The 20,079-nt window shown below is 38.1% G+C and overlaps 2 protein-coding genes across 2 annotated transcripts; both read left to right on the top strand.

Annotated features, from left to right (window-relative positions):
* Positions 1 to 753: 753 nt before the first annotated feature.
* On the top strand, positions 754 to 1,320 carry LOC125494354 (uncharacterized). The gene has a single exon (XM_048637923.2). It carries the CDS (start codon positions 754 to 756, stop codon positions 1,318 to 1,320), a length of 567 nt encoding a protein of 188 aa, XP_048493880.2.
* Positions 1,321 to 1,471: 151 nt separating this feature from the next.
* LOC125494353 (uncharacterized) lies at positions 1,472 to 10,784 on the top strand. The gene is made up of 3 exons (XM_048637922.2): positions 1,472 to 1,623; positions 10,006 to 10,154; positions 10,235 to 10,784. The coding sequence occupies exons 1-3, from the start codon at positions 1,534 to 1,536 to the stop codon at positions 10,782 to 10,784; spliced, it is 789 nt and encodes a 262-aa protein (XP_048493879.1). The 5' UTR covers positions 1,472 to 1,533.
* The last annotated feature ends 9,295 nt before the right edge of the window (positions 10,785 to 20,079 follow it).

Raw genomic sequence — 20,079 nt, 5'->3', positions numbered from 1 at the left:
TTTGGGGAGCGAAGAGTTTGGTATTGGAGGGTTTGATCTGGAGGGTTGGAGATGGTATGGAAATCGACATATGGAGCGCACCTTGGGTGGGGATGAAGAAGGTCGATTCATCAAGAGTGATCGAGTAGAGGGACTAGAAGTGGTGGGGGATTTAATGGATGTTGAAAGGAAAGAGTGGAATATGGAAATTATTAAGAGACATTTCAATGAACGTGATCAACATTGTATTTTGGCCATTCCTTTATGTGTTAGATGTTTACAGGACGATTTAACTTGGGCATACTCAAAGGACAACACTTATTCGGTGAAAACAACTTATATGTTGGGAAAAGGGGAACCTGGATGATTTTCATAGAGTGTGGAATATTTTATGGAGCCTATATGTGTCGCCTAAGGTACACCATTTCCTGTGGCGTGCTTGCACAAGTTCACTCCCGGTAAGGGAAGTGCTTAAGAGACGCCACCTTGTCGACGAAGCATGGTGCCCCTGTTGTGCCAGAGAGAATGAGACACAATTACATTTATTTTATCGCTACCCTATGTCGCTAAAGTTGTGGGAAGTGCGGGGTAGTTATATATTATTACCAGGGGTGGAAGATGAAGCCATGTGTGATACTCTCATTAGATGGAGTGAGATGGAGACAAGTGTAGTTCAAAAGGGTTGCTATATCCTATGGAATATTTAGGTTGAAAGAAACAGGAAAAGTCTTTGAGCATACAAGCCACCCTGCCACTGTTGTGTGCCAGAGGATTATGAGACAAGTTAATGATTTTAATAACTATACTGTGAAGATTTACGGTGGAGGACATCCCCTTGCGGCTCCTAGTCCTGGTCGATGGCATGCTCCCCCTGCTGGCGTTATTAAATTGAACACGGATGCAAGCTTGGCCGATGAAGGTTGGATGGGACTTGGAGTGGTAGCCCGCGACTCGGAAGATAAGGTGTGCTTTGCTGCAACTAGACGTGTACGTGCCTACTGGCCTTCCGAGGTAGCTGAATGTAAGGCCATTTATATGGCGACCCGCTTAGCCAAAGCTCATGGGTATGGTGATGTGATATTTGAGTCTGACTCCCTAGTAGCCACGAAAAGACTAACAAAAGCATCAATCTTCTTCTCCAATTTGGATGCAATACTTGAGGACATTCTTTCTACGCGTAATATTTTTTCTTCTATTTCTTTTTCTCATGTTAAAAGGGATGGGAATACTGTTGCCCATAACGTTGCTAGAGTAGTGCCTTTTGGGATTGAGCAATGTTGGGAGTGTCACTGCCCTAGTATTGTTCAACCTTATGTACTTATGGACATCTTGTCCTTTTGATTAATGCACTTCTCTTTCCCCTCAAAAAAAAAATAATTCAAAAAGACATTTTCGAAGTGTTTTTTTCTTTGTTCAATTGAATTTGTCTTTTTCTTCAATTTCTATCTCTTACACTACACCCCTTTTTACTTAGCAGTCAGTTCCAGGAGATGAGAGTTCAACTACAGCTCTTCATCTCCATTTATCAATTAGGGTTAGGGTTTTAGCAAAAGTATGGACACTCCCGAATCTAAATCAACTATTGCTAACAACACCAAAATCAAATTAATCAATCCTACTTCATCAGATTCTTCCGCTTTTCAAGTACCAATCTCTTTCACTCTATTTCTATAGTTAAGGGCACATGAGGGTACTGAACTTTGTGAAAAGTTTTAGTTAGGGTATTGAACTTTCAAAAGTTCCAGTTAAGGTACTCAAATTGGACGGACGTTACCCTAAGGTACTAAACTTTGCTTTCTGCCGTTAATAGCCCAAAAATTAAAAGTAAAATGTGACATGACAATAAATACATAGTGATGTGGCAATAAATACAAACTTACAGTTAATTCAGTACCTTTAATTCAAAAAAGCCAGCGAAATTCTTCAACGGTAACAAATGAACATATATATTTTAAACTGAACCATATTAACAGATATATTTGAACATCCACAAAATCATCTCTCTCAAGAAATCGGGAGCAGCAAAAAATAAGAACTTCCCCAACACGAAAAAATCCGATATTGTTGTTCTTCCATCAGCAGCAAAAAAAACATCAACTTCATCACCTTCAATTAATCAGGTACAAAGCAACTGCATTAAAGAAAATTAAACCTAATGTTAATTTTTTTTCCCTTTTTTACGAATGTGAATTTTAATTTTTAGTATTTTGTTCACCTAGGCAGCATAATGTCAAGAAATAGCTATGGCTCCATGCCCCCAATTCCCAAGAGATGTCATTCTGGGTTTGTTGTAACCAAAATCAGAGTCTGGACAAGGGCAAGGCCGGCTAAGGGCCTGTGCAAGCTGGCCCTCAGCACAGGGCCCAATATGTCAGAGGGGCCTCATACAGAGAGAAAAAGAAAGGGTTGGAGAAGTACTCACAAACTGAATGTTTGGAGCGGTGGTTCTCGATCCTCCGCGCTATTTTAGCAAGTTTGCAACAGAGTATTGCAGGGTCCGTGTTCGAATTCTATCATCATCGTTTTTGCCTACTTGAATACTTCTATGTTTCCTTTATGTTTTGGTGGGAGAACCTCCTTTTCCTGTTCGAACTCTATCATCATCGTTTTTGCCTACTTGATGAATACTTCTATGTTTTTCCTTTATGTTTTGGTGGGAAACCTCCTTTTTCTTTTTTTATATACTTTTTTTTAGGGGATTTTTTATATACTTCTTTCATGGCAAATCTTCAGTTTTTTTTTTGGAAACTTGGCTATTAATATTTCCACCCTTTTATACTGTATTATTTCTAAAACTAGGTGTCTTTTGAGTTTTGCCTTTTTTAAATATTTTACCTTGATAATTATTCATGTCCATGTGAGACGAAAATTTCCATTCCAAAAAAAAAAAACCACAAGTCATCTACATTCTACACCTTACAAGTATGTCACTTATATCGTATAAGTCTATAAAACTTTAAATTGTTTATATGATTTTTTTTTTCATTTACCAATATATAAAATATATAAACTTCTTTGGTTGTCCGATTATAACATAAGGAGTACTAAAAAAAAGTTACTTGATTATGAAAAAAAATGAAGTATATCTCAAAACTCTTACATGTGATTTTATAAATAGCACAGGGCCCCCGAATAGTTTAAGACGGCCCTGGACAAGGGACAACCCTGGTAGAAGGTTTGTAGCATGCCCTGACTACGATGCTGAGACTGATACAAGGGGGTGCAAGTTATTCAAATGGTGTGATGTTGAAGAGCCTATAGAGTGGCAAAAAAAATGTGATTTTGGGGTTAATGGAGGAGAAACAGGAGCTTAGAAGGGAAGTGATGTTGCTAAGGCACAATCTGAAGACAGCAAATGAGAAGGCAAGGAAGATTGAATCAAAATATATCATGCTTAAAATGAAAAAGGGTGGATTTATGTGTGTTAGGGCTTGGATTTGTGTACTCCTTTTTTGGTTCTTGTTTGTTTATGGTACAATATATAACTATGTAAGGGGTTTATTTAGGACTCTAATTACTATATGAAGCTATGTAGTAGCATATTATTAATTAAATATAAGTTACCTTTGAACTAATTTCTCTTTTTTTGCATCCTTTTAGCCATTGCTAGGTCCTGAATATGTATAAAGAAACTAATTCAGAATACATGTGCAGATTATAAGGTAAAAAAATGTTAGCTAATTCAATCAAATCACATACCTGTAAGGCTTGGCTAGTTATTATTTGTGAAGCTTGTGAACCCTTCTCTGGTTGTGACTGACTGAATGAGTATTCTTGGCTGAATGAATATATAGTCTGCTCACCCTCATAATCTGAATAACATGCTACTCTTCTTTGTGGGATTGTGTGATTGAGTGGTTGACTTGGGGGTTGTTGTGGTGGCTGCTGTGGTGGTTACTGTGGTGGCTGCTGTGGTTGGGGTTGGAGAGTAGCAACTCTTTGGTAGCCACTTGGGTAGGTGTATATACCTACACCTCTATGGTGCATGGGTACAGTAGGTACATTCTGTGCACGGCTACTACTTGACTAATTTGCACCCATGTGCACAGACTCTGTAGGTACATTCTTGCAACCTCTCTTGTTATGCCCTTGAATACCACATAGGCTGCATGTCATTACTGAGCCTGTTCTTTTCAATTTCCCCGTACTTGTAACTTCTCCAACTACCTTCCTTCTCTTCACTTGGCGCCTATTGTTCACTTTCTTGAGTTTTGGTGCAATCACTAAAGTTTCAGAACTAGGCCACTCTTCTGCTCCATTTAGAGGCTCCAACAAGTAGTCATATGCCTTCAAATACACTGATTTTGTGAAGAATTGGTTAACATAATGTTCTGGTTGCTCAACTTTGTTCCAAATTACAACCACTGCATGTTTGCATGGAATCCCACTAATTTGCCATCCATTACAGCTGCAAGTTCTGGCTTCCAAATTGACAACATGTTTTATTTGTGTTGCCCCTTCCCTCACCCCATAACAGAAACCCCCATCCTAGAATTCATTCCATCCCCTAGCACCAATCTTGTGCTTCTCAACTTGCTGTTGTATTCTTAGACACAACAACATCTCTTTATTACCTATTTCATCCCTCTTTTTGTGAAGCCTCTCCGTAACCCCTCCCTGATGTCTTCCAACATAGTTATGATAGGTTTATGCCTTGAGTTCAATATGTAGGCATTGAAAACCTCACTCATGTTTTTATCCACACTATCACAACAAGACAGAGGAGTGTGGGAGGCTCTACACCATTTCTTGTAGTTCCTATTTAGGAGATCATCAGCAGCTGCAGTAGATATTATCCTCATCTTTTCTATGTTAACCAAAAATTCATTTTCTGTGGTGCTCTTAGCCATGATCCAGAACTGCTTCCTATACTCTAAACCACCACCAAACACCCTTCTAAAGTTATAGTACACATGCCTTGCACATACCCTAGTCTCAGCTTGGGGAAACACATCTGACACAGCTCTTAATAAACCCTTCTACTGATCAGACATGAAAGTGTAACCAACACCTTCATTTGATCTCAAATCCTCCCCTAAAAGTTGCAAAAACCATGTCCAACTAGAAGTAGATTCAACCTCTACTACTGCCCATGCAATTGGGAACATTTGGTTGTTCCCATCTCTCCCAACAGCAACTAAAAGTTGTCCACCATAGGGTCCTTTTAAGAAACATCCATCAAGAGATATAAAAGGCCTACATCCAGCTAAGAACCCCTTTTTCAGTGCCTCAAAACAAATGTACATTCTTTCAAAAATATTCCATCCATCTTAATTATCTGTATTGCTGGTTACTTCTTTTATCTCTGCAGCATACCTTGCAGCAAGGTATATTGCTCCATATACTCCCCTACAATCAAACTTTGCCCCTCCTTGTAGCTCTGTATGCTACAACTCTGCTCACCTTAATCCCCCACTCTAGCCAGACTGTCTCTATTATATCTTGTAGCCTCATGTAAGGATTTATATTTTGAACTTGCTCTTGTAATTTTTAGCAATCCAAGAAGCTGTCATGTTTCTGTTTTTAGGGGCTTTTCCACAAGTGTGATTGGGCACCAAGGTTTTCACCATAAAGTTTCTCTTCACTTCTCCAATGAAGCCCAAATTCTCCAAGGACATCCTTTTCCTTGTTGATGCATCTAGCCCCTACCCTGTTGGGGTCATTCCTACTGATGATGGTATTCTCTCCCAATCTCAATTGAGTAGTCAATTAATGCTTTTCTGAAAGTCTTTGCATTTCAAACATGTTGACTACAAAAAACTTACAGTCAACTCCAAAATCCCCTCCATCTACCCCTTTGCTGCAACTAGGTGTCGTTTTGTTTGAAGGTGCAGCTTCTAAGTACCCATACTCCTCATCTTCATCTTCACTAGGACTGCCAAGATCACTATCCCCTTCAAAGTCACCTCCAAACAAATTCTCACATAAGCCCTTACTTGCAGATACTTTCTTTAACATCTCTATTCTTCCTCATAAGATTGTTGTTTTTTCTTTTCATCACTCACTTTGGTCCTAGCACTAACTAATTCATCATCATCCTCATCTATGCCTTCTGTATCATAGTCTATATCTACATGGTATCATTGTCTAGTATGGCCAACATTTTCAGGGACCAATGCCTCATCTCCATCACACAACAATTGCACTAAGGACCCTTCACCACACTGACTTGACCCAACTCCACTCCATCCATTACCAACCCCAAATGGCCTAACTATTGCATGTTCTGTGTACACATGTACAAGCTTGTATTGTAAAAGCAGTGCTAAAAATGGATCAAATAATTATTTAGCATAGCCCAAGAACCTAATACCAGTACAAAAGTCTTTCCTAGGATCAACAAAATGAAGCTTAATGATATTATTGTAACCCAAGTTGTCTATGATTTGTTTTACATATGAAGCATCAACATTATCAGGTAAGTTTTCAAACACACTTACTTGACCACCATCGTATCTAATGTCACCATTAACAAACCATTCTCCACCATGGTGCATAATAATGCAAGGTTTTAGTTCCATAGAATCTGTCATACAAACATTTATATACTAAAGTAAGTGCAAGGAATGGTGAAACAATGATATTGTAGAATCCATATATACATTCATATATAATTAAAGATAAAGAGTAATAGCATTCATTCATACAAAATTGGCAAGCTCCAACCAATTACATAACAACTACTTAAGTTTTTGGAGCTTGCATTCATATAAACACAAAAATAAATCTGTCATAGCAGTGACAACCACCCTAAATAAAGCCAGTGCTGTCACATTCTACCCTCCTACAGCTATGACAGAGGCAAAAAATCTAAACCACCAAAAAAAAAGCACTAAAACCTAACTTCCTTCCTCTTCAATCCTCTTTGAACAACCATGGGAACCCATCAAAGTACACCGTCATGTCCTTGTTGATCCAAGCATGGAGGTCCCTCCCATTGTTGTAGATTATATCATCATTATCCACTTCTCAATGTGCCTACGATCGTTAAGCCAGAAACTACTACCATAAGTTCTGAGTCTCCACCACAGCCTCCATTTCTTACAGGTTCGCTCAATCTTGATCTGATCCTCCCACCTTAGCCTACTGAATATGTGGGTCACTAGGACGTCTTGGTGCAAACTTAAAGGATGTGCATGGCATAAAGCTTCCATACCTACTCATTAACAAAAACAAAAAAAATTAATTAAATTTCACTTAACCCTAATTTTTATAAATTATACTTTAACTTTAACAACTAAACTTCAAAAACAATTAACACCCACACAATGTTACTTCTACAAAACCCAAATCCCAATTACGAAAAAAATTATTTTACTAACCATCAAACCCTTAGCGTCATCAACATTGAACAAACAAATCCAACAAAAAACAACTTAAACTAGTTCCAAAAATCGCCTTTTTAAACAAGAAAGGAAAAAAAATTACTTTTTACTCCAGTTACACACAACAACCAAAAAGGTAACCAAAAAGTACTAAAAAGGAAAACAAAAGAAATAAATGAAGCTCTGTAAAAAAAAATGGAGTAAATGAAGAAGAATATACCTTCTTCAGAAGTCTCAGTTACTCTTGGGAATTTTGGTGGTTTTGGTGCTGGCCACATATTATGTTTATAAATGGTGTAATGAAGAGGACAAGGATGTGCAGTGATTTAAATAAGATTTGAGTGAGAAGGAAAGGAAATAAAGACAATGAAAGAAGACAGAGAAGACAGAGAAGACAGAGAGTTGATAATAAAACCCGCCAAATAAATCGCCTCAATAAAGTTAATCATTAGGTGGCTTTTCGTGTTGCACACGCGCCTAGGAATATGCACCAAACGGCGCATTTGACATAAATGCACCATAAAGTAACGTCCGTCCAATTTGAGTACCTTAACTGGAACTTTTGAAAGTTCAGTACCCTAACTGAAATTTTTCTCAAAATTCAGTACCCTCATGTGCCCTTAACTCCTATTTCTATGCTATGCTCTTTTGCTTTTTACCCTAATCATTTCGGTTGAATTGTGGGAAATTTGTTTGAGTTTTAAGTTCGTTTTAAGTAATCAGACGCTAGATCTTTTAGTTTCATGACATTTAATCACTACCCAGTTCATGTAATTTCTGTTTTCATCTGTTAATCTACCTGAGTTTTCCAGTTAATTGGGGTAATTACTTGTTTGCGTTAAAAATATTTGGATGAGATTGTGGCTTTTGTTACGATTGTGGATAGGATATGAATGGGGAATTTTTATGTGAGGTTTGAGGTTGTTTCTTATTAGTTGGAAATGTAGCAGATTGATTTCCCAACTTCATCATTTTAATGTTTTACACAATTGGACTATGATTTTTGATGAGATTTATTAGTGTGTATGGTTTATTGATTCTTCGTGGCGGAAGTGGTGGGATTATGTTTTTAGTATACTGCTCACTGTGGTGGGTTTGATGTCTTGAGAACTCTAATAAGACAGGTTTCCTACACCCGTTAGTCCTCCTTCACGTGGAAAAGAACGGGGTTATTCGCTTTCATGAGGCTGGATGCATTATTGATCGTAGCTAGGAAATTAGCATGGTTGCTCTTATTGTTGGAAATTATTTAGGCGGAAGTTTTGGTGATTAATTTGTTGTAACTTAGTGACTATTACTATGGTAGGAGATAGTGGGCAAAAGGAGAAAGGTTATTGTGAATTGTAATAATTGGCTTGAGTTGTATTTCATACATATTGTCACAATACAACTTAGATGTATTTATAGGTGCTATTGTCGGTTAAGAGTTTCCTAGAAGTATTTGATTACATTTAGCTAGTTCTTTCTAGATGTCATGTACTAGTTTACTCTAGGATTTGTTGCTTCTAGACAATTCTACTATCTAGATTTTTCTTACTACAAGATATTTTAATTCTAATTCTTACACATTTTCAAGATTTTTCTAGATTAACTTATTTTATTTTTTTAACACTTGTTTAGGTATGCAGATTTGTAAAAATGGTGCTGAGGTTATACCTTGGGTTAGAAGTTGTGTTTTGGATAGGGTTTGTGCACTTTGCTTTGAGTTATGGTTGGTATGTCCTTAACTGTGAGTCTGAACCGATGGATTAGAAGGAACCAATTTGCTTCCATTGTCACTTCTTGCCTACCATCAACGAATTAATTTAGCTATAGAGCAATCAAGAGCCAATTCTGCTACATTGAAGTATTATTTTGACTTGATTTTTCTATTTGGTTCATTTTAATTTCTATCTCACTACACCAAGATCAGTGGGAGTTATTTGGTACCTTGGATGCTCATGAGCTATTTATTTATGAAGATAGATTTTTTTTACCTACAGTTATGATTAGTACAATGGAACTTCCTTTACTGGAGTCTGGACCAATAAATTATAAGAGAATCAATTTGCACTTATCAACAAATCAGTTTAGCTGTAAAGGAAAATCAAGAGCCAATTCCTCCAGATTGAAGTATTATTTCGACTTGATTTTCTTTTTTGATTCATTCTAATTTCTTGTTTACTACATTAAGATCAGTGGGAGTTATTTGATACCTAGGATGCTCGTGAGCTTGTATTTATGATTTATATACCTACAACTATGTGGATGTCCCTTTGGAATATGGAAGTGCAATGTTGTGAAAAATATGGTTTAAATTAAAATCCTCTTTGTCATTCTAGAAGATAGAAGAGCCAAATCACCCACATTGAAGTTTGATACTTGACTTATATTGGGTTCATTATAAGCACAAACATCAACGGAAGGCATCTGAGATTTAAGGTGTGTCTGATAGTTCCATGGAAACAAGAGATCCAGAGAACAGTTCTTCCACCTGGCTTATGTATAATCTCTTGTGTCATGTTTTATATCCATGCTTCTAAATTTAGCTTCCTCTCCTTGCACTTCTGTGGCCGTATATAAAGATAGCACCTGAATACCAAATTATGGGTATGTCGATTATTTGCATAAACCAGTGGATACTTTGCAAAGAAGATAAGTGGAGGTTATCTTACTGATGACTTACATTAATTCGCTCATTTGGGACTGTTTATTTTCTCAGGACTCACCTGTATTCAATTACATAAGCAATCTGTCTCCCATACAGCCTGTCAAGGCTGGGCCTGTTGCTCAAGGATTCCCTGAGCTAGCTTCACCTCCACTTGTATTTACATCACCACGCATAACTTCACTGCATAGCTTCGGTAACAGGTAGGATCATATTTTGTGCTTTTTTTTTTGTAGTGTATATTTTTTTTGCCTCAGAAATTGAGATTTTTAATTGCATTCAGGAAGATACGATCATCTGGTTCTAATTCAGAATTTTCTCAAGACCATGACAATTGTCAGAGAAACGAGAGGGACCTGGGTCATTCAATGAAAGTAGTTCCTGAATTTCTTAGTCCACTGGTTCCTAGTGATCAAAAGACATGTAATACCGAAAAGTTAGTATCAGTTGCGCATTGCAGTCCGTCTGGTTGCTTTGATGATTACTTAGGCGATCCAGGGCAATCTGCAAATTTTACACATAAAATGCAATCTTACAATGCTCCTCCATCTACTAAAGGTGGTTGTTTGAAGAAAATAGGTGTTGTTACTGGCAGAGATATGGGTCCGTTTTGTTCTGCATCGCAAAAGGGTAAAGATAGTGCACAACCAAAGTCGAGAATCAGTGTTAAGCTGGTTAAAAATGAATCACGGCATATGACATTATCGTCTGAATGTTCAGGTGCCTTACCGAGGTTGTTAACAGATCATATATGTCAAAGTGGAGATTCTTTCAGTGAGGTACCTATTTATTTTGTTTGCTTTCTTGTTAGTGAATGTTTGTTGAGCGAATGAGAGAATAGCATCGATTATACCACTTTATATAGTTAACAGTTACTAACGCTAAGTTATATTTTAGGGGTAATTTATATAGTTATAGTGAATGTAATGAACTGATATTAGGGAGGGGTAATTTAGGTATTATCTTGATTAGTAGCTTGAGTAATAAGCTAGGTAGGTTATTAAGGGAAATACTCTATATATAGGGGAGAGGATAAAGAAAAAAAGCATGCTGAATTTTGATGTGTTTTTTTAGTGAACTTTTAAGAGTTCTTTTGGGAGAGAGCAAGCCTCTCGAAAGCTTGTATTTATCCTTTTATCACCAGTTTTCCAGAAAATTATCAATCTAATTCTGATTTTATCTGTTAATCTTGTCCCTAATCAGTCCTAGTTACGCTAGTTCATTACAAATGGTATCAGAGCGGTACAATTCTGGGATACTGAGCTGCTGATTTTTTAGATTTTTTTTTTAAAAAAAAAAAAAAGAAAAAAAAAATCGAATGGAGTTTGCGGAGGCAAGTGCTATGCAACTGATGCATAGATGGATAGAAGAGGAGTTCGCCTACATTACACACAAAAGAAATCAAGGGTTTTCAGATCTTGAAGAAGAGCAAAGAATCCGACAAGAGCTCCAACTTCCGGCATTTGACGGGAGAGATTATGATGATTGGATCATGGATTTGGAAGATTCCTTCCATTTCTTTCGGTTTGATGAAGAGTTGAAGATTAAGGCTGCCATAATATCATTTAACGGTGATGCGCTATTGTGGTTCGAATGGGAACACCGGCGGTGGCCGTTCAATGGGTGAAGAATCAATTACTAAAACGTTTTAGTTCGCCAACAAGGACTTGGAAAATGAGTTTTAGTGCTTATTTTGGTGGATTTAGAAAGCCAGTAGAAAGGGTTAAGGAGAAGCCAAGTGAAGAAGGGACCCAACTCACCACCATTAATGAGATTCAGGCGACCTCTAAAATGGACACTCACACCATCACCTCACTTGAGTCAAAACAGAAGGGAAGCTCCATGGTTGGCTTATCAACAAAAGAAGTTACAGAGCAAAAGGTAGGAACAGAAGGTGAAGGAGGGTTCAAGGGGTGCAAAAACGGATTGACACCAAGCTGCTTCACCGGTGGTAGGATTAGTGGTGCATCTGATAAGTTTGCAGGTGAACCACATGGAGAGAAATTTGAGCGTGGTGGTGCGGCAGAAAGTGGATCAGGCGGTGGTCCGGGTAATTTTGCTGGAAATTGTAGGCTTGGTGTTGGGACCACCAATTGTGGTGGCTTAAAGAAGGCGGGAGAGGGTTTTGCGAAGGGTGGATCGGAAGCTTGCGGCTTCAGTGGTGGCCCAGAATTGTTGATCAGAGGTGGTGTTGGTAGTGGACACGGTGGTCTCGCCGGAAGTAAGGATGATGGAAAAGCTAAGAAACCTTCAGAAGCTGTGGAGTATTGGAGAAGTTTTAGTGAGTTCCCCCTTGGCTGGAAAAGGAAGCTCATTCTAGAAGAAGCTACTAAGGGTAGAATGGTAAAAAGAAAAGGAAGGAAATTAACAAAGGAAGGAAGAGGGCAGAAGAGTCACGTGCATATAAGAAAAGAAAACAGAACCCTAGTATGACGAGCAACCTAATGGAGCTGGGTCATGTGAAACAAGCATTTGGGCTTTTTAAATTTGAGGGCAACCTGGACACGTGCCTAGCAGAATTGGGTAAATATATCCACCTATTTAGCTTATTCCATAAAGTGAACCTGACCCACTCAGTCCACCCACCCTATACTGAATTGGGGCCCTTGTTTATGTTTTTTAAATCTAGGCCCAATTCGTCAACCCACATTATAGGAAATCCCTCCACTCAAATTTTCAATTTCCATCTCTCAACCCTTCAACTCACGATTTTACCCACCAAAACTTTTACTAATTTTATCAAAGCCTTTCGACTGATATTCCTTTTGGTTCCATGCAATTCCCATACTCTCCTATCCTATTCAATTTTTACCCACTTCACCCATAGTCAGACACTTTTTCTTTCTAAGTTGCTGGAAGTTTTGACCATGGACAAGTCACTTAAGTTGATAAAATCAACACTCGACACAGAAAAGCTCAAACAACAACGCAAACAATGTTCTAAAGATGGTTACAAATACTGTTGCCAATGCCGAGAGTCAAGTGCAAATTTCTATCCACCTTGAGGACAAGGTGGAAGTTTGGGTGGCCGGCATGTAATGAACTGATATTAGGGAGGGGTAATTTAGATATTATCTTGATTAGTAGCTTGAGTAATAAGCTAGGTAGGTTATTAAGGGAAATACTCTATATATAGGGGAGAGGAGAAAGAAAAAAATCATGCTGAATTTTGATGAGTGTTTTTGAGTGAACTTTTAATAGTTCTTTTGGGAGAAAGCAAGCCTCTCGAAAGCTTGTATGTATCCTTTTATCACCAGTTTTCCAGTAAATTATCAATCTAATTCTGATTTTACCTGTTAATCTTGTCCCTAATCAGTCCAAGTTACGGTAGTTCATTACAGAATCATCATGCTCATCAATAGTGTTTACCTGTACATAATGTCCGGAAATTTTCTGCAGTCTTTGGAACTACATCGGAAAAGAGCTGTCCAAACCAAGAATTATATAATTAAGGGTTTTTTCACCAGGTACCCCTATGGTTTTTCGAAATTCATGGGGTACCCCTAGTTTTAAAAAAATACACCAGGTACCCTTATTATTTAAGTAAAATGCATGAAATGCCCTTAATGACTAACGGTGTCAAGTTTCCGTTAATCATTAGGGTTAATTAACATCTCTAACCCTAATTTAAACCCTAAATAAACCCTAATTAAATCCTAATTAACTAACTAAACCCTAACCTAACCCTAAAACCACCACCACCCACCACCCACCACCCCACCCCACCTGGTAGCATCCCTGCTACCCTAGCAGCAACCACCCCCACCCCACCCCACCCCCGGCAGCATCACTGCTCCCCTAGCAGCAACACCCTCACGCCCACCCACCACCACCCCCACCCCTCTCTAAAACTGATTTCGAAAATCAATTTCAAAAAACAATTTCAAAATCATTTTCGAAATCATTTTCGAAAAGGATTTTGGAAATCATTTTCGAAAAGAAAAACCATTTTCGAAACTATTTTCGAAAACGATTTTCGAAAACATTTTCGAAACTATTTTCTAAAACCAATTTTGAAATCAATTTCGAAAACCATTTTCGAAATAAGTTTTTGAAATAAAAAGAAAATCGATGAAGAAGAAGGAGAGAGAAAAAGAAATGAAGAAGAAGGAGGTGGTGTTTTCCAGTTCGACGACGATGATTTGGGGGCTTCAATTTGGCGGCGGGAGTGGGGCAAGCAGAGGCGGTGGTGGGTCACCATTGGGAATCCGACGGGGGTGGTGGGGGTGGGGGATGGGGAGAGGAACTCGACGGGGGTGGTGGGGTGGGGAGATGGAACTCGACAGGGGTGGTGGGGGAAGGGTGGGGGCTGCTTGGGTGGGGGAGGGGTGGTTGGATGGTTAAGGTAAGGGTGAGGTATTAGGAGGTTAGGGTTAGATGATTAATTAGGATTAAAGGGTTAATTAGGGTTAATGACTAACGGAAACTTAACATCGTTAGTCATTAAGGGCATTTCGTGAATTTTATTAAAACCTTAGGGGTACCTGGTGCATTTTTTTAAAACTAGGGGTACCCCATGAATTTTTTAAAACCACAGGGGTACCTGGTGAAAAAACCGTATAATTAATATCTCTAAAATCTGAACCGGGAAAAATGAAATAATAGATTTTGGAGAAACATATGGCGGAAATGCTTCTCAAAGGAATCACAAGGCAAAAAGGTGGAGAGATATAAGAGACGTCATCAAGACCAGTCCGTCAATATTCCTTTACATAACAGGCAAGATAGTACCTCAAAAACCATTCTTTCATAAGGATCTCCGTCAATAGACACATCCAAGAAAACCAGTGCCGAAAAGTCCAGCCAAATTCCTTGTTCCCTGTTGTAGAAGAGATAGCTCTACAAAATGCAAAACACCAAACTTGAGAAACCTGATAAGACGTTTCATGACTTTGAGAGGCAAATAAAATATAGAAAGAGAAGAGTGCATTTTATTTAGGTTCCAAAAAACTTCATCATGCTCATGGTACCAAATAACTAAAAACCTACTGTTGTATCCATTGCAGTTCTATCTTAATATTCGTAACATAACCTTTTGGCAAGTAGTCATTTGTCTTCCTTCTTACAGCCTCACCTATACAATCAACACCCACACAACCCCCCACCACTAGGTGCGCACTAGCCTCCAAAGACATGAAAGGAACCGGAAGAAAAAAAAAAACTCAAATCCCTGCATGACAACTCTGTTTCTATTTGCCTAAGGAACAAGTTCACAATAGATATCAGGATTTACCATACTGCTTCATCACTGGCCACCTCCTTGGCTCCCCCTTCAGCTGCATCTACCCAAACCTATAGCCTATAGCATATTAAAACCAAACGAAAAAGGAGAAGTATAGCAGCCCATTCATGGTGTCTGTTGAACATATATCCTGACTCCAAGTGCCCAACCCCACCCCCACCACCACCACCACCATCACCATCAAGCCCAGGAAATAGGAAATTGTACTGAAAAGGCAAAAAATACCCTTATTGTCACTCGTTACTTCGAAAACAACATTTTCCACTGCCTTCCCTATCCTCAAACACAATTTTCATAGAGACGATTACCACAATGACAACTACCATGACAACTAAAAAGAGACTGCAAACCGCCAACAAAAAAAACTGCCTCATCTCAAAATAAACCCCACCGCCTTTTAGACAAAAAAAATACTACCTCCGTTTTACAATATACGCACCATTTTCCTCCTTTGGATGTTTCACAATACATGGACCATTTTCTCTTTTGGATATTCCACGATACACCCCTCCTTTACAACATAATCACATGGTTTTGAAATGCAATCACAACTCTCTCTCGTTAACCTTGGTTTGTATGCTTTATAGAAATGGTGCATGTTTTGTGAAACGGAGGTAGTAGAATACAAGAACAGTTCCTCAATAATATTATCTTGACGCCCAATAAAGAGACACATAAACAAGCTACCAAATCCCCATCTAAAATGCCGAAGATAGTGTCCATCTATCGACAAATTCAGTTATCACATTCACAAACAAGAAATGAGAAAGGAGGAGTCCCTCACAAATTAAGCTCAACAACATAATAAATTTTACACTACTTACAACATACGATACAAAGAACAACGCCGATATTAAAAAAGGGCTTTGCTAAACACCGCCCTAAAATTTCCTAGTAACGCCCTAAATACGGTATTTTTATACCGTATTTGTATACTTGTATTTTTTCTCTCTCCTCTCCTTGACTCACTTCCTAATTTTTAAAGATTTTTTACCCTTCTTCCTCCACTTTCTCTCCCATCTTCTTCCACTCACCACTAGACACCGGTGCCACCAAACAACCACCGCCTCACCACCGCCGCGAGAACAAGACTGCACCACCACCGCCGGAACACCTACCCTAACATACCACCACCGCATCCACCACCATCACCCCCTCTGTTTTATTTTTCAATTTACAGTGAATTTTTAAAAAAAAAAATTAAGGGGGCGTCCATGGTGGACGCCTCCCTTAATTTTTTTTTTTTAAAATTCAAAAAAAAAAGGAGGCGTCCACCATGGACGCCCCACCACCGGTGGAGGCGCCCATGGCAGGCGCCTCACCATGTGGTGGAGCGCCTGCCATGGGCGCCTCCACCGGTGGTGGGCCGTCCATGGTGGACGCCTACCTATTTTTAAAAAAAAAAAAAATCAGAAAAGGAATAAAACAGAGGAGAAGATGGTGTTCTTGTGGGTGATGAAGCCGCCTTTGAAGGAATCCGGGCTCAGCCCGCATTCTCTACCCGATGGGTTCTTGGATAGAGTTGGCGATAATGGCAAGGTATGATTAATGATAATGTTCCTCTCTTCGAACACATTTATTTATTCTTCCCTTGTTGCTGGTAAATTCAACACTTCATTGGTTTCATTTCATGGGTTTTTTTCACCGACAAAACATATGAGATACGTGATTTTTTGCGTTATTTGATGTCTTCTTTTATTTTTCTTCTACCTGTTGTTGTATCACTTTCAAGTGTGCATTTTTTTTTAAAAAAAAAAACATTATGAGAGGTGGTAGTGTTGGTGGTGGTGGAGGGGGCATGAAGGTGATGGTGGTGTGGAAGAAGAAGAGGAAGTGAGGAAAGAGGAGAAAATGAAAAAAAAAAAATACAAAAATACAGTATTTTATACAAATACAGGGCGTTACCAGGAAATTTTAGGGCGTGATTTAGCAAATGAGTAAAAAAAAGAGCACATGCATGTGCACAAACGGATCAAGTTAGGTACCTACAAGAAATTGTAAGGGTAAAAGGATGAAGGATTTGTCTTGTAAAAGACCATCTACTTTTAAATTAAAAGTAGGTAATGATAAGCTCAATATTAAAAAGAAAATTAGCTTAATTGTGATTAAATTAATTTCCACTTTCAACTCTTTCATTTGTTTTTATGTGAATTTTTTCCTTGAATAATGCAAAAGTGGGTTTTAATTCCCAAAATATGTCCAAAAAAATAAAAATTCCCAGCGTACCGTCCACGTAGGACGGCACGCGAGAAACTGTTTTTTTTTTTTGTTTTATCCCACGAAAACCGCAACTCAGAGTAGCGGTTTATTTTAAAATAAACCGCTACTGTGAGTAGCGGTTTATACACATAAAACGCTATCTCAAGTAGCGGTTTATAAATATAAACCGCTACCCTGTGTAGTGGTTTACCTGCGCAAAATGTTGCAAGCACATATCAGTTTGACTTGCTTAATGAACCGCTACTTGAATTAGCGGTTTACACAACAACAACAACAACAACAATTTTTTTTTTTTTTTTTTTTTTTTGTAAACCACTACTTAAAGTAGCGGTTTTACTTAAGTTGAAAAAAATAAATTTTCTTGGCACTTGTAAACCGCTACTTCAAGTAGCGATTTTACTTAAGTTGGAAAAAAAAAATTATCGCGTGCCGTCCTACGTGGAAGGTACGCAGGGAATTTTTATTTTTTGGGCATATTTTGGGAATTAAAACTCACTTTTGCATTATCCAAGGAAAAAATTCGTTTTTATGTTATTGCCAAAAAAAACACTTTCATTTTAACAAAGCCATGCAATCATAAAATGCCGAGGCTTAGAAAAGTTTCAAAAATTAAAACACACTTCTTTATTCTAGCGTTGAAATCAACTTGATCTGAACTTTGGACGGGTTTGAGAAGGATTTTTTGCCTCTGTCGGGCCCGCCACGGGTCATTTTTGAGCAAGCTAAAAATGAATTATTAGGTTAACTTGGCCCGAAATAAGAGGATTTTGGCACAAAATTTTGACCCGGCCCAATCAATGGACATTTTTTTAAGGCATGACTGGGTTCGAACTCGACCCGACTCATAATTATCTCTACTTTATTCATAAGAATACCTGAAATATCATCATAAAATACATTGCGAAATTTAATTAATATGTAAATTGTCTTTAGTTGACTCTCTTCTAATTGTTAATATTAAATTTGACATAAATATGCTTTGAATCTCTTGTTTTAGGTAATTTTGCATAGCCATATGATAGATTTCACTAAGGTTTGATTACTATGGTTTTAATAATTAATCAATTATTTTATGTCTTTTTACTACTTCCTCCATTTTTTTTTACATGTTATACTTTTGAAAAGTTCGATTACTTAGGTAAAAATTTAATTGGGGATTTAGGTAAAATCAAGAATGGGGAATTAATGGAGTGAGGACCACCCCTCCCCCACCCACCCACCCAAACAACCCCACCCCTGCCCCACCCCTTCCCCTCCCCTCCCCTCCACCCCAGCCCAACCCCCACTCTCTCCTTCTCCCCTCCACTCCACAATCACAGCCCCTCCCCCACCCCTCCCCTTCCACCGCAGCAGCCGCTCTACTCCCATTCGAATTCCAGATCCGACCTCGCCTCCTCAACCCTTGTCATCATCGTCCTCAACCTTCATCGTTGTCGTCCATTATCTTTGTCGCGCATCACCCTTCCTAAATCCCAACTTTCTCTCTCCTCACGCAAGCCATCGTCGTCGTTGGAAGAGGAAAATCAACGGACAAATTGACGAGGAGGGGATGCGGCGGTGGAAGGGGAGGGGATGTGGCGGTGGAAGGAGAGGGGAATATCGACAGGGTGGAGTTTCCGGCGGATGGGATGGTGTTTTCGGCGGGTTGAGTGGGTATGGTGGTGGGAGATGGAGGATGCTGCGATGGTGGGGAGGGGGGCTGGGCTGCTAGGGTGGGTGGTTAATTTTTTAATTACTAAATTAGGTTAAATAAAGTATGTTTAATTTTGATTAATTGTTATAAGTAAGGGTAAGTTGGTAATTTAATAGGTTAAAACTTACGAATTTGGGAAAGAAAAAAAGTGTAACATATATTTTGCACCATTCCATTTAAGGAAAGTGTAACATGTAAAAAAACCCGGAGGAAGTATAATTTTCTGATAGTATCTACCAAATCTGAACTCTATATTTCCTTAATAAATCCATAGCTAATATATGTGACATCTAAATCATCCACATTACATTCCATTATTGAGAACTTGAATTTCTTGAACCCAAAATTGGAGATTGACATGTTGGAATTAAATTCCATATCTAGTTTTTGAAAAATATAAGGAGTTGTAAAGTTTAGAATTTCGATTCCATTGTTATGATCAGAAAGTTCATAGGAATTTGAAATCGACTTGCAAGTGAGTAATCCTCCATACTTTTGTCGGTTCACAAGTAACTCCAAGTTCACCTCGTTCTAACTCTTGATCTACTTCCTTCGTTTTTTTTACATGTTACACTTTTCTTAAATGGAATGGTACAATCGCCTTATCTAATACATTTACATATCTTAGAGTTTAACTTTAAAGGAACGCTAACATTTAACTGCTAAATACAAATTTAATTTTCTTAATTGTACAATAAATTGATATTGTAACATTATATAATATCTACCCAAAAACCTTTAGCATTGTTATGTTCAAGTTCTTTTTACTTATTATCAAAAAAGTGAAGAAAAATTCAGGTAAATCTTAGACGACGTGAAAAAACAGTTCAAACAAATTTAAAAGAATTCATAAAAAAAAATAGAGACTTACAAGAAAAAAATATTAATCAAAAGATATTCTTACATATTCTATTACATTTTACCAAAGTAATAGGGCTGCATGTCAATCTTATTAAATTTTTTTAATCGCCTC

This window comes from Beta vulgaris, chromosome 5, assembly GCF_026745355.1.
Source record: "Beta vulgaris subsp. vulgaris cultivar EL10 chromosome 5, EL10.2, whole genome shotgun sequence".
NCBI classification, from domain to species: domain Eukaryota; kingdom Viridiplantae; phylum Streptophyta; class Magnoliopsida; order Caryophyllales; family Amaranthaceae; genus Beta; species Beta vulgaris.
This window is presented reverse-complemented; position numbering and strand designations above follow the sequence as displayed.